The sequence below is a fragment of the Schistocerca americana genome, chromosome 2 (assembly GCF_021461395.2).
Source record: "Schistocerca americana isolate TAMUIC-IGC-003095 chromosome 2, iqSchAmer2.1, whole genome shotgun sequence".
In the NCBI taxonomy this organism is placed as follows: Eukaryota; Metazoa; Arthropoda; class Insecta; order Orthoptera; family Acrididae; genus Schistocerca; species Schistocerca americana.
This window is the reverse complement of record NC_060120.1, coordinates 120,741,142-120,758,165: the sequence shown is the minus strand read 5'-3', so window position 1 is coordinate 120,758,165 and position 17,024 is coordinate 120,741,142. Positions and strand designations below refer to the sequence as shown.

At 46.3% G+C, this 17,024-nt stretch overlaps 1 protein-coding gene across 2 annotated transcripts in view; it reads right to left on the bottom strand.

The window, feature by feature from the left end:
- LOC124596011 (anoctamin-10) overlaps positions 1-17,024 on the bottom strand; it is a 321,895-nt gene that overhangs the window by 52,394 nt on the left and 252,477 nt on the right. For both annotated transcript variants that reach the window (XM_047134964.1, XM_047134965.1), the window contains one exon: positions 11,958-12,137. In XM_047134964.1, the coding sequence (XP_046990920.1) occupies positions 11,958-12,137 (180 nt within the window). The remainder of the gene's footprint in view (positions 1-11,957; positions 12,138-17,024) is intronic.

Below are 17,024 nucleotides of genomic sequence, written 5' to 3'. Positions count from 1 at the left end.
CTGCGAAAACGGTATATTCAGCAGGAAGGCGAATCCGGGTAACATGGTCAGGGAACACCACAGAACAGCCAAGGAAATTCTCCTGTTTGGAGCCATCAGTGTAAACGACAGTGAAACCGTGATGCACATCTAAAATGTTAAAAAAAAGTGACTGGAACGTAAAATCTGGCGTGCCATCCTTCTTAAAACGAGTCAAATCTAAAATAAGTTTGGGTCTCCGGAGGAGCCAAGGTGGAGATCTGCTCCAACCGCGACGTAAAACACGAAGACCAGCCATAGACATTGCAGCGAGGCAATCCTGTGCGCGAATCCCATAGGGCTGCGTCGCACGTTGCCGGTTATGAAATAACCGTGCCAGAGGAGGCTGAGCAACGGTATGGTATGCAGGTGTGTACGGTGTGGACAAAGTTTTATACGCCTGGCGTACCGTAAGTAGCCGTCGCCGCATATGAAGTGGCGGTTCACCAGCCTCTACACAGAGGCTTGGTATGGGGCTAGTTCGGAATGCCCCAGTGGCCAACCGCAGCCCTTCATGGTGGACAACGTCCAAAATCTTTAAGTACGAAGGCCTCGCAGACCCATACACCGTGCACCCATAATCGAGCCGAGATCGCACAAACGCCCTGTAAAAATGGAGCAGACAAGTCCTGTCAGCTCCCCATGTACTGTGGCTAAGACATTTTAAAATGCTTAAAGCCTGAAGCGACCGCCGTTTCAGGTCTTTAAGATGAGGTAACCACGTGAGCCTCGAGTCAAAAATGAGCCCCAGAAATCTCACCGTGTCTTTAAAAGAAAGAATAGTGTCCCTCAAGCGCAACTCAGGAAAGGTGAAAATCGAACGAGAACGGTTAAAAAGAACACATACAGACTTCTCGGTGGAAAACTTAAATCCACTCTTCAGCGCCCAGTCATCCAAACGCCTAATCGTAAGTTGCAACTGACGAGTTGTCGTTGCAAGGCTTGAAGAAGAGCAGAACAAAGAGAAATCATCCACAAACAAAGAACACTGGACAGGACTTTTCACCATGGACGTAATGCGATTAATAGCGATGGCAAACAGAGTCACACTTAAAACGCTACCCTGAGGGACACCGGTCTCCTGCTCAAAGCGATCAGACAGGACGTCACCAATTCGGTATCTAAAATATCGTGGCGAGAGGAAAGACTGAATAAAAAGAGGAAGACAACCACGAAAACCCTATTCGTGAAGCTGCTCCAGGATGAGACGCCGCCAAGTGGTATCGTAGGCCTTCTCGATGTCGAAAAATACACCTATAAGGTGATGACGGCGTAGGAAAGCTTGTTGGATAGCCGCCTCCAGGAGGGCAAGGTTATCGAAGGTGGAACGAAACCTCCTGAACCCACACTGACAGCGACTAAGTAGTTGCCGGGATTCTAACATCCAGACAAGGCGGCGGTTGACCATCCGCTCCAAGGTCTTCCCTACGCAACTAGTGAGGGCAATACTACGGTAGCTACTTGGGCTCGAGCGGTCTTTCCCAGGTTTTAAAAAAGGGATTAAAACTGCCTCACGCCACGCGTCAGGAAAGTGACCCGACGCCCAAATGGCATTAAAAAGTGCGAGGAGGATTTCTTTGTTGCGCATTGTGAGGTGCCATAGCATACTGTAATGGATCCTGTCGTGACCAGGGGAAGTGTCACGAGCTCCAGACAATGCAGAATCCAGCTCCCACATAGAAAAAGGGCAGTTGTAAACTTCATGAGAGGTGGGCTGGAAGTTCAGACTACACCTCTCAGCAACCGCTCTATGGCGCTGGAAACCTGGATCCTGACTGGTTGTGGCAGTAACTGTCGCAAAATATGCTGCCATAGTCTGGGCAATGTCTCGCGGATCTGTGTGGAGAGTGCCGTTATTCATTACAGCAGCTATGGGGCACCTCCCTCCTCTGCCAGAAATTCTCCTAATGGTCTCCCATACAATGGAACTTTTGGTGGAACGATTAATGGTGTTCAGGAACTTTTGCCACGACCTCTTCTTGCTCTCACGAATAATGCGGCGACATCTCGCCCTCGCCACCCGACAGGCTGCAAGATTCTCAGCAGTCGGCCGACACTTGAACCGCCGCAGAGCCGCACGCCTGGTCCTGATTGCAGAGCGGCATTCGTCACTCCACCAAGGCACAGGTGGCCTTTTCCGGTGGCCTGTGGACTGTGGAATGGATGCCGCAGCGGCATGGTGGACCGTTTTGGTAATATGATCCACCCACACCTCAACATTCGCACAGTGTTCGAATTGGGCCAACTGGCTATAAAGTGTCCAGTCAGCTCCACTGAGTACCCATCGTGGTGGTCTCCTTTCGGGGCCCACGCCATCTGGCAGGTGAATCCAGATTGGGAAATGATCACTGCCGTGCAAGTCAGCGACCACTTCCCAGTGAGCACTAGCGGCAAGAGCTGGAGAGCAAAGCGAGAGATCAATGGCAGAGAACGACCCAGTCGCCGTGCAGAAATGAGTACTCTGTCCTCCATTGAGCAAGTAGGCACAGGATGACAGGAGAAGCCTCTCAATTGCTCTACCCCTGGGACAGGTAATTGCAGAGCCCCAAAGCACATTGTGGGCATTAAAATCACCACAAATAATGAATGGCTGGGGGAGCTGTGTAAGAAGGTCGGTGAGGGCCGCTTCATCAAGAGCATCATGTGGGGGCAAGTAAAGTGAACATACAGTCAATGGATGACGCACGTGCACGGACACAGCGACGGCCTGTAGAGTCGTCGTAAGTGAGAGAGGCGAGGAATGGTAGTCCGTCCTGACGAAAATACCTACGCCTCCTCTAGCTCTCTCTCCACGCAGGTCGTCCTTTTTGTGGAGTGTATAGCCTCGTATCTCAGGGAAGTATGATGGATGGAAATACGTCTCCTGGAGACAGAGACACAGTGGTCTACCCTGAGAAAGTAGACGAAGTTCCTCCACATGCGTCCTGAACCCTTGCAAGTTCCACTGGAGTATGGGAGCCATCTATGTTGGGGGTAGCACCTTCATCCTGTCTCTCCGACGGGGCGGGGAGACCGCAGCAGGTGGAGGGGCAGGCGTGGGACGAGATGATTGCCCCACACATACATCGTACTCCATCAACTCTGGGGAAGAGTCAGATGAAGCCTCACGTAAAACAACATCCGCATGGTCAGATGGTTTACTACGGGATTTGACCCGCTGTTGCTGCTGCACAGTAGCTTTCTGTGGCTTGGTGGACTTTGGGGGAGCGGATGTGGGAGTGGTAAGTGGCGCACTGGGCTTGGGGACAACCTCAGCTGTTGGAGGTGCGAGGGGCTGGACCAAGTCCGCCACTGTACTTTTGTCTGCCGTTCGAGTAGGGGCTACTGGCTCTGGAACACTGGCTGCGTTGCAAGTGCACTGACAGCTACAGGTGTTAGTGCCAACACTCACCACCTCAGTCTGCGTTGAGGCATCGACTTTTGGAGTAGGCTTCTGTACCAGGGATGCAAAAGATGTAGCAAATGTGGGAGGTTGCATCGACTTATAAATCTTCTTGGCCTCACCATAGGGGATACGCTTGGTTGTTTTTATTTCCTGGACCTTGCGTTCCTCTAAAAATATGCGGCAGTCCCTACTCCAAACAGGGTGGTTCCCAGAGCAATTAAGACATTTAGCCGGAGACGAGCAACCAACTCCTTCATGAGCAGCCTGACCACAGTTTCCACAAGTCGCATCGCCTTTACAGCCTAAGGTGGTATGCCCAAAACGCTGGCATTTGAAACAGCGCATTGGGGCCGGGAAATAAGGCCTCACACGAAGGCGAAGGAAGCCAGCTTTAATATGTTCAGGAAGTGTTGTGCTACTGAAGGGCAGAATAAAGGAGTCGGATTTGACAAGAGCGCCATCAACCCTCTTCATGATGTGTTGGACGTCAACGATACCTTCCGGAGCCCACTCACGTTGCAGTTCTTCCTTGGGAATATCAGCTAGATCCCGGCATGTCACAACACCTTTGCTATAGTTCAAGGTGCTGTGCAGTTCGGTGTCTATGGCATACTCTCCAAGGCATTTAGCAGACTGGAAGTTAGTTGCTTGCTGGGAAGTGGAAGTCTCCACTAGCAAGGTCCCATTACGTAAGCGCTTCACCGATTGTAAGGAGCCACAGATTCCCTCCAATCCCTTTTGTATATAGAAGGGCGAAACCTTCTCGAAACTACCCTCCTTCCGTTTCACAATGAGAAACACATTCGGATCACCGGAATGCATTCTGTTACCTAAGACTGGACTTTTCAAAGAAACGCCGGAGTCAGGGGGACTGACTGCACGGGCCCTCTTAAGAGACTGGGTGTTAGAACCTTCCAGCGGCCCACCCTTTCCGCTGGGAGGAAGAAAAGAGAATTTCGAAGGATCCATCTCGGTCCCACGAGCAGCTAGGGAACTAGAAGTCCGCCTAGACAGAGCCCCGCGTGCCTAGGTAAGCCTTATACAACTGAAGTGCGGCAGGTTCCCCAGAGGTTGCCCGCTATCGACTGTTCCACCTCAACAGCCATGCATCTCATCAGCGCGCAGCACACCTTGAGATTGAGGTTTTTTTTATAGAGGTTGATTCCATCCTCGCGATCCGGGCGGTCAAGCCAAGATCCCCATTCCCTGAGACACACAACATTCCACCGCCGCGCCGCACGGTGGTCGTTGAAGTATGCTTAGAGGTTACGGTGACAGGGGACTGGCGGCGCTTACCAGTCCCCAGCTCAGGAACCCCGGGGTCGCCAAGCCCGTACCCAGCAAACGAATGCTGAGCCCCTGGGGGCGTAGCGTGTAGAAGGGCAGTGTGTAATGGAACTATGTCTGTGCGTGAGAAACACGTGCAATAATCGAGTTTCGAATTCGAAGAGTTCGTCCGCGTATGGAGTACCCTGTCCTTCAGCATGACAATGGCAGACCACACACAAGGGCTGCGGTATCTGCAACGATCCGACGCCTTCGGTTCACTGTCGTCGATTATCCTCCGTACAGTCCGATTTCCATCAGTTTCCGGAACCTGAAGAACACCTTCGAGGACTTCACTTTGATAGTGGTGAAGCGGCGTAAGCAGAGGTGAGGTTGTGGCCCCGTCAACGAAGTCAAACATTCTACAGTGACGGTATCAACAAACTGGTCTCTCGTTGGGACAAATGTGTTCGTAGCCACGTTTACTATCTTGAGAAATAAATATGTACGCACAATAAAGAGGTAGGACGTTAATAATGTTTGTGTTCCTTAAAAAGCTTTAAAAGTTTTCATATAAGACATTCGGAGGTATTACTTTTCAGTACGCTGTCGTACTCTGTTACCATTCGATTCACACCACAGACAATTACTCTTAGAACTACCCTCATACAAGGCGAAAACTAACTCTACTACTCTTACAATAAGCAGTAACAGAATTCTTAAAAAATAAAAACAAAATGAAGCGAGTTTCTGATTCGATTGCCGTAATCGAAATGTTAGCTGAACTGTTTGTAATGGTGCTACGTACAGTGTGATACGGAAATGACTTGTCGAATTTAAATGTCCAGACTGCTCTACCGCTTGATGCTGTCAGCCCTTTTACAGAATTGTCTGTAAGCTTTTTGGCCAAACTTCTGATGTTCATTAAAGCGTTCACGTGCCGTTGCTACTCTCAGGAAGCCAAGCGAATAGCAAGAAATGACGGGTCGCAGGAATCTGTGCAGAAAAGCGAAGAAGACAGGGAGAGGAAAGAAAAGGAAGGTAAATTATTAACGTTCTACTATCATTTACATCATTAAACGGCGGTGGCAGTAGCTTACGTAAAAAACGACGGTGGAACAGATCGGCCGTGTCATAATTGCGGATCATTCAATCTTTCGTCTGCAGTTTTTGTTTTGTAAATACAACTGCATTTTCCTACTGCTAGTTACTTTATTCATCTCATACGCGTTTCGCCTTCTCCTGTTCTAAGGCATCAGCAGTGGCATCTATGACGATACAGTTTTGTTAGTTATTGATTATCGAACAGTTCACTTCGCGATTTCTTGTAAAAAAAAAAAAAAGTAATTACTTACGATCTGCTGATCTGTGTTTCCTCACATCTGGTCTGGAGGTCGCACTACCACTTTTATCACTGCCATATAATCACATCTTTGTGTTCTCGCCTTCCACACACTGTTCACGATTTTTCTCACTATTTCTTGTGGTGGACTATTGTTATTTTGTCACTCGATATAACTATTTCGTCGTACACTGCTTTTCACAGCGTAAATATTGCGACTCCATTACTTGTTTCATCTTCATTGGTGTAACGAGTGGCTGAAAACTTTGGTGACAGCTGCTTTTACCTATCGGACTTATCGTTTTAATATTCTGTGAAGGGGTTCATGGATGAGTGAGTGAAAAAATGTTGGGTTCTATTATTATTACACTGGACAGTATTATTATATTAATACTTTTTGCGAACGTTATTCTATTATTTTATCTATTAGTGTAAATAATGAATTGCTTGGCATGTTTACTTGGTCATTCATGCCAGGCAATTCATTATTTACACTAATAGATATCTATTAGTGTAAATAATGAATTGCTTGGCATGTGTACTTGGTCATTCATGCCAGGCAATTCATTATTTACACTAATAGATAAAATAATAGAATAACGTTCGCAAACACACACACACACACACACACACACACACACACACACACACACACACACACGGTATAAACATCATAAACAGAAGTTAGTATCGAACATATACTTCGGTAGATAGGCCAAAAATGATTCAAATGGCTCTGAGCACTATGGGACTTAACATCTATGGTCATCAGAACTTAGAACTACTTAAAGCTCACTAACCTAAGGACATCACACAACACCCAGCCATCACGAGGCAGAGAAAATCCCTGACCCCGCCGGGAATCGAACCCGGGAACCCGGGCGTGGGAAGCGAGAACGCTACCGCACGACCACGAGATGCGGGCTTAGATAGGCAAGAAAGAGGTAAACATACCAATGAAGATGAAACAAGTAATGGAGTCGCAATATTTACGCTGTGAAAAGCAGTGTACGACGAAATAGTTGTATCGAGTAACAAAATAACAATAGTCCACCACAAGAAATAGTGAGAAAAATGGTGAACAGTGTGTGGAAGGCGAGAACACAAAGATGTTATTATATGACAGCGATAAAAGTGGTAGTGCGACCTCCAGACCAGATGTGAGGAAACGCAGATCAGCAAATCGTGTTTAATTAATTTTTTTACAACAAATCGCGAAGTGAACTGTTTGATAATCAATAACTAACAAAACTGTATCGTTATAGATACCACTGATGATGCCTTAAAACAGGAGAAGGCGAAACGCGTATGGAATAAATAAAGTAACTAGCAGCAGGAAAAGGCAGTTTCTTATTTACAAAACAAATATTTATATGCTTGCTGCGGAGGATGGCCACACAAACAAACTTGTTCGTCTGAAGTTGTTTATGCAACCTAAATCCAAACAAATCAGGACGATAGTAGAAACACTACAACAGTTCTCCACGTCCCATCGGGGGTTGAGAGGGGGGAGGGCAGAGGGGTGAGGGGAGGAGGGAGAGGGTGGGAGAGGGAGAGGGGGAGGGGGAGGGGGAGGGAGAGAGAGAGAGAGAGAGAGAGAGAGAGAGAGAGAGAGAGAGAGAGAGAGTGAGTGAGTGGTGGGTGTGGGGGGGAAATAATGGAGACTATGGCGTCGGTATAATGGTGATGAACAAGCACGAAGAGCTGGGAAGATGTTGAAGGAGAGGATGGTAGAAAGTGATCGGCTGCAGGTGACCGCTTGGTGAGCGCGGTCTGAAGGGCCGCTCAGGGGAACACAGGTAAGCCAACGGCCGCCTATTTATAGCAGAGCAGACAACGCCTCAATGGCAGGCGCTATGAAATTGATTATCAGCTGACCGAGTTACGCGCGCCGCACATGTTATCCGCGAATAGCGTCGCGTAAACATCATCGGAAGGAGGCCACTCTCAAACGCACGGTGGCTGCTTGCCCTTTTCAGACTTTTCGCACGAAATAATTCAAGCCCCGTGAGAACTCTAACGTATTACCTTATATAGTGTTTGTAGCAGTTTTCATATTCCACTTTCCAGAACCAAGCCCAGTTTTGAAGTCACTAATTATTTTCGTCAATCACTGTCATTGATTCATCTCTAAACATGGTAAATATGTGTAACTAAATTGATTATTGCCAAGCGAAAGCAGACGGTGTCGGCAGTTTCATTCATAACACCGATTCAGCGAAACATGGTCATTTCAAACTAAAGGTTTAGTAAGTTGTCAGATGTTCTCGTAATTAGAAACGGTATGACACAGCGATAATGTTAAAAAACTACAACATAAATTAAAAGGAAGGTCAGCGTTGCTGTAATATTGATGTTATATTGATAGCAAAATCGATTTTCAATCACAAAGTGTGTAAGTAGTCTATTTAGATTTTCTTATTGGTAACGCCACGTAGCGCTCTGTATGAAAATCACTGTGTGCAGTCTGTGGCTAGTTTTCATTGTTGTCTGCCATTGTAGTGTTGGGCAGCTGGATGTTAACAAAAAAATGGCTCTGAGCACTATGGGACTCAACTGCTGAGGTCATTAGTCCCCTAGAACTTAGAACTAGTTAAACCTAACTAACCTAAGGACATCACAAACATCCATGCCCGAGGCAGGATTCGAACCTGCGACCGCAGCGGTCTTGCGGTTCCAGACTGCAGCGCCTTTAACCGCACGGCCACTTCGGCCGGCGGATGTTAACAGCTCGTAGCGTTGCGCAGTTGGAGGTGAGCCGCCAGCAGTGGTGGATGTGGGGAAGTGAGATGGCGGAATTTTGAGAGCAGATGATCTGGACGTGTGTCCATCAGACACAGTACATTTGTAAGATTGGATGTCATGAACTGATATATATATGATGACTTTTGAACAATATTAAGGTAAATACATTGTTTGTTCTCTATCAAAATCTTTCTTTTGCTAACTGTGCCTATCAGTAGTTAGTGCCTTCAGTAGTTTGAATTTTTATTTAGCTGGCAGTAGTGGCGCTCGCTGTATTGCAGTAGTTCGAGTAACGAAGATTTTTGTGAGGAAAGTGATTTATGAAACGTATAGGTTAATGTTAGTCAGGGCCATTCTTTTGTAGGGATTTTTGAAAGTCAGATTGCGTTGCGCTAAAAATATTGTGTGTCAGTTTAAGCACAGTCATGTATAATTGTTCAAAGGGGACGTTTCAAGTGATCATCTTCAGTGCTGTTGTGTACAAATTAAACTCAGACTCTGGTATCAAGTCATCAGCAACCAAAACTCGATTTTGCTATCAATAAAACATCACTATTACGGCCAATGCTGGCCTTCCTTTTAATTTAACATATATGGTCGTTGTGCACACAGCACTCCATGGAGTCGCCAATCAACTACAACATATAAATGTGTTTTAGTTACAACACGCCTAAGCATCTGCTGTGAATCCATCTTAAATCTCTCAAGTGCCTTCTTGAAGCATATGTGAAATACACCATGTGATCAAAGGTATTTGGACAAATTGAGTGGACAGTAGTTTGGGATTTGTCCAACCTCCTCCTTTACGACAGCTTGAACTCCGCTTGGTGATAATTTAAACACAATGTCAGGATATCTGTAGAGGAATGCCAGTCCATTCTTCCTCGAGAGCCGAAACCAGTGAAGTTGATGATGTTGGGAGCTGGCCTCTGGAGCGAAGTCGACGCACTAACTCATTCCACACTCGCTCCATTGGGATCAAGTAGGGACTCTGAATTGTTAGTACCTTTCAGGAGTGTTGTCCAAAAATGGACATCAAGGAAAGAATAGTAGTGGCAACGAAATGCATGCATTCCCTCAGAGAGATGCTTGGCTCTAAATCGATCTCAGTGAACACTAAGATGAAAATCTACAACACAGTGATATGCCCAGCAGTAATGTACGGTTCAGAAACATGGAGCATGACTAAATGAGAAAGGGAAAAACTATTAATATTTGAGAGAAGAGTAATGAGGAAAATATGGGGACCAGATTTAGATAACGGAGAATGGAGGATGAGGAAAAACGAGGAAATCTACCTTCTGATGCGACAACCAACTATCCTACAGAAGATAAAGAGCAAAATAATACAATGGGTGGGCCACGTAGCCCGTATGCCAGATGGAAGGCAGGCGAAGATGGCACTAGCAGGGAAACCAAACACCAAACGCCCCATTGGACGACCAAGGCAACGCTGGATGGACGACCTGGCGAAGGACCTAGCAACAAAAAAAAAAAAAAAAAAGATTCAAATGGCTCTGAGCACTATGGGACTTAACATCTGAGGTCATCAGTCCCATAGACTTAGAACTACTTAAACCTAACTAACCTATGGGCATCACACACATCCATGCCCGAGGCAGGATTCTAACCCACGACCGTAGCAGCAGCGCGGTTCCGGACTGAAGCGCCTAAAACCGCTCGGCCATAGTGCCTTCTACGTATGATCCGAGTTTCGTAGAGATATATTACTTGGCAATGACACATAATGCGAGAAGTACTATCGTTTAATGCGAAAGGTACTTTCGTTGTTACGTTTCGCACACCAATGTATTTGTCAATATGGATGGTCAATGTCGAAACTTACCTGACGTCAAATAAAACCTTACGATCTTCTGTGGCTAATGATGTTACAAATAGGCATTAAAGCGACAAAAACAATAATAATATAATAATAAAATTACATTTAATTGTAGAGGGAAGAAGAAGTAAGAAATGGGAAACAACATGGAAAAAAGAAGGCAACGTATAGAGAAGATGAAACGGTAGTGGAAAAATAATCATTGAAGAACGAAGAGGAACTGAAGCTGTTACGTGATATGAGTTGGTCAGTACGAAGGTGAAGAGTGTCACAATAATGTGAAAACAGAGAACGGTTTATGAAGCAATCAGTAAGGCAACCGAGTACAGAGCTCCGAATGGAACTATTCTCTGTAGAAAAGGTTGGGTAGTGGAAGAAATGCTAAGGCAATGGACGGCAAAATCACGTGACGGCGGTAAAAAATGTATAGAATATTGAAGGGTGCTGGGTATAACGTCGTTGTTGTTGTTGTTGTTGTCGTCGTCGTCGTCGTCGTCGTCGTCGTCGTCGTCGTCGTCGTCGTCGTCTTCAGTCCTGAGACTGGTTTTATGCAGCTCTCCATGCTACTCGATCCTGTGCAAGCTTCTTTATCACCCAGTTCCTACTGCAACTTACATCGTTCTGGATCTGTTTAGTGTATTCATATCTTGGTCTCCCTCTACGATTTTTACCCTCCACGCTTCCCTACAGTACTAAATTGGTGATCCCTTGATGGTTCATAACATGTCCTACCAACCGACCCCTTCTTCTAGTCAAGTTGTGCCACAAACTCCTGTTCTCCCCAATTCTATTCAATACCTCCTCATTAGTTATGTGATCTACCCATCTAATCTTCAGCGCTCTTCTGTAGCACCACATTTCGAAATCTTCTATTCTCTTCTTGTGGAAACTAATTATGGTCCATGTTTCACTTCCATACATGGCTACACTCCATACAAATACTTTCAGAAATGACTTCCTGACAAATCATTACTCGATGTTAAATTTCTCTTATTCAGAAACGCCATTGATAGTCTACATTTTATATCCTCTCTACTTCGACCATCATTGGTTATTTTACTCCCTAAATAGCAAAACTCCTTTACTACTTTAAGTGTCTCATTTCCTAAACTAATTCCCTCACCATCACCCGATTTAATTCGACTACATTCCATTATCTTCGTTTTGCTTTTGTTGATGTTCATCTTATATCCTCCTTTCATAACACTGTCCATTCCATATAACATATGGAAACGATAGTTAACGCCGCATGAATGTCGGAAATGGCGTGACATCAATGGAAAGACAGAATGCAGTAAAAACAAAAGAACGTTCCTCGTGCAGAGCCTCGGCAAGTGCAGCCAGAGCTGGGAGAGACGCACCTCGTAGGGCTCCATGAGGCCCTCCTCCCGCGCCTGCTGGACTCGCGGGTCGTCTGCGTCCAGCTCGGGCACGTCGTGCAGCACCTCAGACACCGCCGCGAACTCCGACGCCGTCGCCGGCGCCACCTTCTTCATCGACTCCTTGGTCGCCAGCTCGTCGCCGTACAGCAAGCTCGATATCTGTACAACAGCAACGGCCAGCTTCAGTGTCAGTCACAGTGAAGGACACGGCGACGCGCCGTTTAAAACTTGCAGAACACAGAACTGCGTTTTATAGCGGTATAAAATTAAAAGGGACTTCATATTCTACAAATTTCACTGTTACACGTGTCTCGTGCCACTAGAACATTATCAATTTTTACTAGAAGTCGTTAGGGACATTTTCTCTGGTGTTTCGACATACACTACTGGCCATTAAAATTGCTACAACAAGAAGAAATGCAGATGATAAACGGATATTCATTGGACAAATATATTATACTAGAACTGACATGTGATGACATTTTCACGCAATTTGGGTGCATAGATCCTGAGAAATCAGTACCCAGAACAACCACCTCTGGCCGTAATAACGGCCTTGATTCGCCTGGGCATTGAGTCAAACAGAGCTTGGATGGCGTGCACAGGTACAGCTGCCCATGCAGCTTCAACACGATACCACAGTTCATCAAGAGTAGTGACTGGCGTATTGTGACGAGCCAGTTGCTCGGCCACCATTGACCAGACGTTTTCAGTTGGTGAGAGATCTGGAGAATGTGCTGTCCAGGGCAGCAGTCGAACATTTTCTGTTTCCAGAAAGGCCCGTACAGGACCTGCAACATGCGGTCGTGCATTATCCTGCTGAAAAGTAGGATTTCGCAGGGATCGAATGAAGGGTAGAGCCATGGATCGTAACACATCTGAAATGTAACGTCCATTGTTCAAAGTGGCATCAATGTGAACAAGAGGTGACCGAAACGTGTAACCAATGGCACCCCATACCATCACGCCGGGTGATACGCTAGCATGGCGATGAATATACGCTTCCAATGTGCGTTCACCGCGATGTCGCCAAACACGGATGCGACCATCATGATGCTGTAAACAGAAACTGGATTCATCCGAAAAAATGACGTTTCGCCATTCGTGCACCCAGGTTCCTCTTTGACTACACCTTTGCAGGCGCTCCTGTCTGTGATGCACCGTCAAGGGTAACCGCAGCCATGGTCTCCGAGCTGATATGCCATGCTGCTGCAAACGTCGTCGAACTGTTCGTGCAGATGGTTGTTGTCTTGCAAACATCACCATCTCTTGACTCAGGGATCGAGACGTGGCTGCACGATCCGTTACAGCCATGCGGATAAGATGCCTGCCATCTCGACTGCTAGTGATACGAGGCCTTTGGGATCCAGCAAGGCGTTCCGCAATACCCTCCTAAACCCAACGATTCCATATTCTGCTAACAGTCATTGGATCTCGACCAACGCGAAAAGCAATGTCGCGACACGATAAACCGCAATCGCGATAGGCTACAGTCCGACCTTTATTAAAGTCGGAAACGTGATGGTACGCATTTCTCTTCCTTACACGAGGCATCTCAACAATGTTTCACCAGGCAATGCCGGTCAACTGCTGTTTGTGTATGAGAAATCGGTTGGAAACTTTCCTCATGTCAGCACGTCGTAGTTGTCGCCACCGGCGCCAACCTTGTGTGAATGCTCTGAAACGCTAATAATTTGCATCTCACAGCATCTTCTTCCTGTCGGTTAAATTTCACGTCTGTAGCACGTCACCTTCGTGGTGTAGCAATTTTAATGGCCAATAGTGTATATCTGCAACTTCGTTTTTGCAACATGTAGCTGGAGTCACTACAAATAGATACCTCTCATTACGTCTTCCACGCAAGGTAGACAGAAAACGCCAGTTTGTTTCCCAGTACACACAAAATTAGTTTTGAAGAGGAATTTTACGTGCCTATTAGAAAGAGGGGTCTTAAATTAGCTTAGTACGACATTTCTTTTATAGATACGAGGGTCACTCCAAAAGAAATGCACACTATTTTTTGTAATACATCTTTTATTCTACAGGTTTGAAAGTTTTGCACTGTGTAGATACATCCTTTAGGAACAATATTGTCATTTCTCCACATAATTTCCATCCCTCTCAACTGCCTTACGCCATCTTGGAACCAGCGCCTGTATACCTGCACGGTAAAATTCTGGACCAACCTGTTGGAGCCACTGTTTGGTAGCGTGCACAAGGGAGTCATCATCTTCAAACCTTGTTCCACGAAGAGAGTCTTTCAGTTTCCCAAAGAGATGATAGTCACATGGAGCCATGTCAGGACTGTAAGGTTGGCTTTTCAGTGTTGTCCATCCGAGTTTTGTGATCGCTTCCATGGTATTTTGACTGACATGTGGCCGTGCATTGTGGTGCAACAGCAAAACATCCTGCTTTTGCCCATGTGGTCGAACACGACTCAGTCAAGCTTGAAGTATCTTCAGTGTCATCACATATGCATCAGAATTTATGGTGGTTCCACTTGGCACGATGTCCACAAGGAAGAGTCCTTCGGAATCGAAAAATACAGTATCCGTAACTTTTCCAGCAGAAGGTGTGGTTTTGAATTTTTTTTCTTGGGTGAATTTGCATGATACCACTCCATCACTCCATTGATTGCCTCTTCGTCTCTGGTGAAAAATGATGGAGCCATGTTTCATCGTATGTCACAATTCTTACAAGAAATTCATCTCCACCACCACCATTCTCGTACTGTTCCAAAAGTCACTGTCAACATCCTGGGAACCCACCTGGCACAAACCTTTTTTAATGCCAACACTTTCAGTATTCTGCAAACACTTCCTTCCCCTATCCCACCGTAGTGTGACAATTCGTTCACTGTGATGCGTCTGTCATTAGCCACCAATTCGTTAACTCTCTGCACATTGTCTGGAGTGCGTGCAGTACGAGGCCTGCCGCTGCGAGGACAATCCTCAGTATTGCCGTGCCCGCTTTCATCAAGTAACCTGCTTGCCCACCGACTAACTGTACTGCGATCGATAGCAACATCTACATACACCTTTTTCAACATCTTGTGGATGTTTCCCACTGTCTCGTTTTCACAGCACAGGAATTCTATGACAGCACGTTGCTTATGACGAACGTTAAGTGTAGCAGCCATCTTGAAGACATGCTGTGACGGCGCCACTCACGGGAACAGGTAGAACGAAGTTTGAAAACAAGTGGGAAGGATGTATCTACACACTGTAAGACTTTCACACATGCAGAATGAAAACTGTATTTTTACAAAAATAGTGTGTATTTCTTTTGGCGTGACCCTCGTATGTATTAACAGGGACAGAAAAAAGACGAATAGTGTGTACTCTAGAAGCGAGTGAGCAGCGCTTCTGCATGGCGGTAGCAGTCCGTGCGGGTCTGGGCGGTGCTATCGCTGGAGGAGTACTGTTTACTCCTCGTGCTTTCCTGCCCCCTCTTGATACATACAGATAAAACCAATATCGCACTAGACTAATTCCGGATCTCTCTATCAAATGTGCATGTGAAATTCCGCTTTGAAAATAATTTTGCTTGTAACGGATAACAAACCGACGCTTTCCGTTGACACTGGGCACCACATCCAAGGGTCGATGAGCAGTGTATGTTTGGACTGCCTCTAGCTACACATTTCAGAAAGGTAATTGCAAATATCTGCCGAAAAACCAGAGAAAATGTCCCTGACGACTTTTGGGAGGCACGCCCTGCATATTCTGCACCATAATTATCTACATGTTAGAAGTACGTTCACTAGGCAATATATTAGTCTCCCCCCCCCCCCCTCCCTTCCCTCAAAAAGCACACTGGTCGCTTTGGAGAGCTGTAAATGAAGTAATATGACGTTATGAGACCCTATAACTGCTGACAGAAAGGGGCTGAAAAAAAAAAACCAAACAAAAACAAAAACGTGAACACCGCGGGAAACGTATGCTTGAACACAAAGACAGATTCTAGCATTGCCTGCAGGTTGCACTGTTTTTGACCACAAAAAGCATCTGCAGCACATGTGCCATGTCCTCAATGCGTTGTGTCAGCCACGGCCAACAGGACAAATGCAAATGTCACAGAAGAACTGAATGCCGCACTCGCGAACCCTGTCACCCAAAAACAATATGAAAGGTGCATCGTAAGCTGGGAATTGCAAGATCAGCCGGGATTCCAAAGCCACTCGTCAGTGATGTAAACGCGTTACAGGAAAAAGAGTTGCCGAAGCGATAGAACCTAGACAACAGAACAATTTAATGCAATGTGGTTGGAGGACTCTCGCTTCACACTGTTTCAAACTTCTGGCTGAGTTTATGTTCCCTCCAACGTGGAGGGGGTTCGATGATGATCTCGGCAGCCATACTGTAGTATGTGTGGTAATCCATCGTTAATCTGTACGGTCGCTTCAGTGTCAAGAATTGTGTGACCATTTTGACTGATCTGGTACAATGTTTGTTCCGCAGTGGTGACGCTGTGTTCTAAGACGACGGAGCCCTGCTCACACTGTCCGCATTGTCCAGGACCAGTTTTGTGAGCACGACACGAGGGTGAATTGTCGCACCTCTCCTGCCCAGTACAAACGCCAGCTACCCACTATCACCGTTACCTGTAATTGCCAGTAATTTGTAGGAAGAATGGTATAAGATTCACTTGACAACCAAACACATACACTCCTGGAAATTGAAAGAAGAACACCGTGAATTCATTGTCCCAGGAAGGGGAAACTTTATTGACACATTCCTGGGGTCAGATACATCACATGATCACACTGACAGAACCACAGGCACATAGACACACGCAACAGAGCATGCACAATGTCGGCACTAGTACAGTGTATATCTACCTTTCGCAGCAATGCAGGCTGCTATTCTCCCATGGAGACGATCGTAGAGATGCTGGATGTAGTCCTGTGGAATGGCTTGCCATGCCATTTCCACCTGGCGCCTCAGTTGGACCAGCGTTCGTGCTGGACGTGCAGACCGCGTGAGACGACGCTTCATCCAGTCCCCAAACATTCTCAATGGGGGACAGATCCGGAGATCTTGCTGG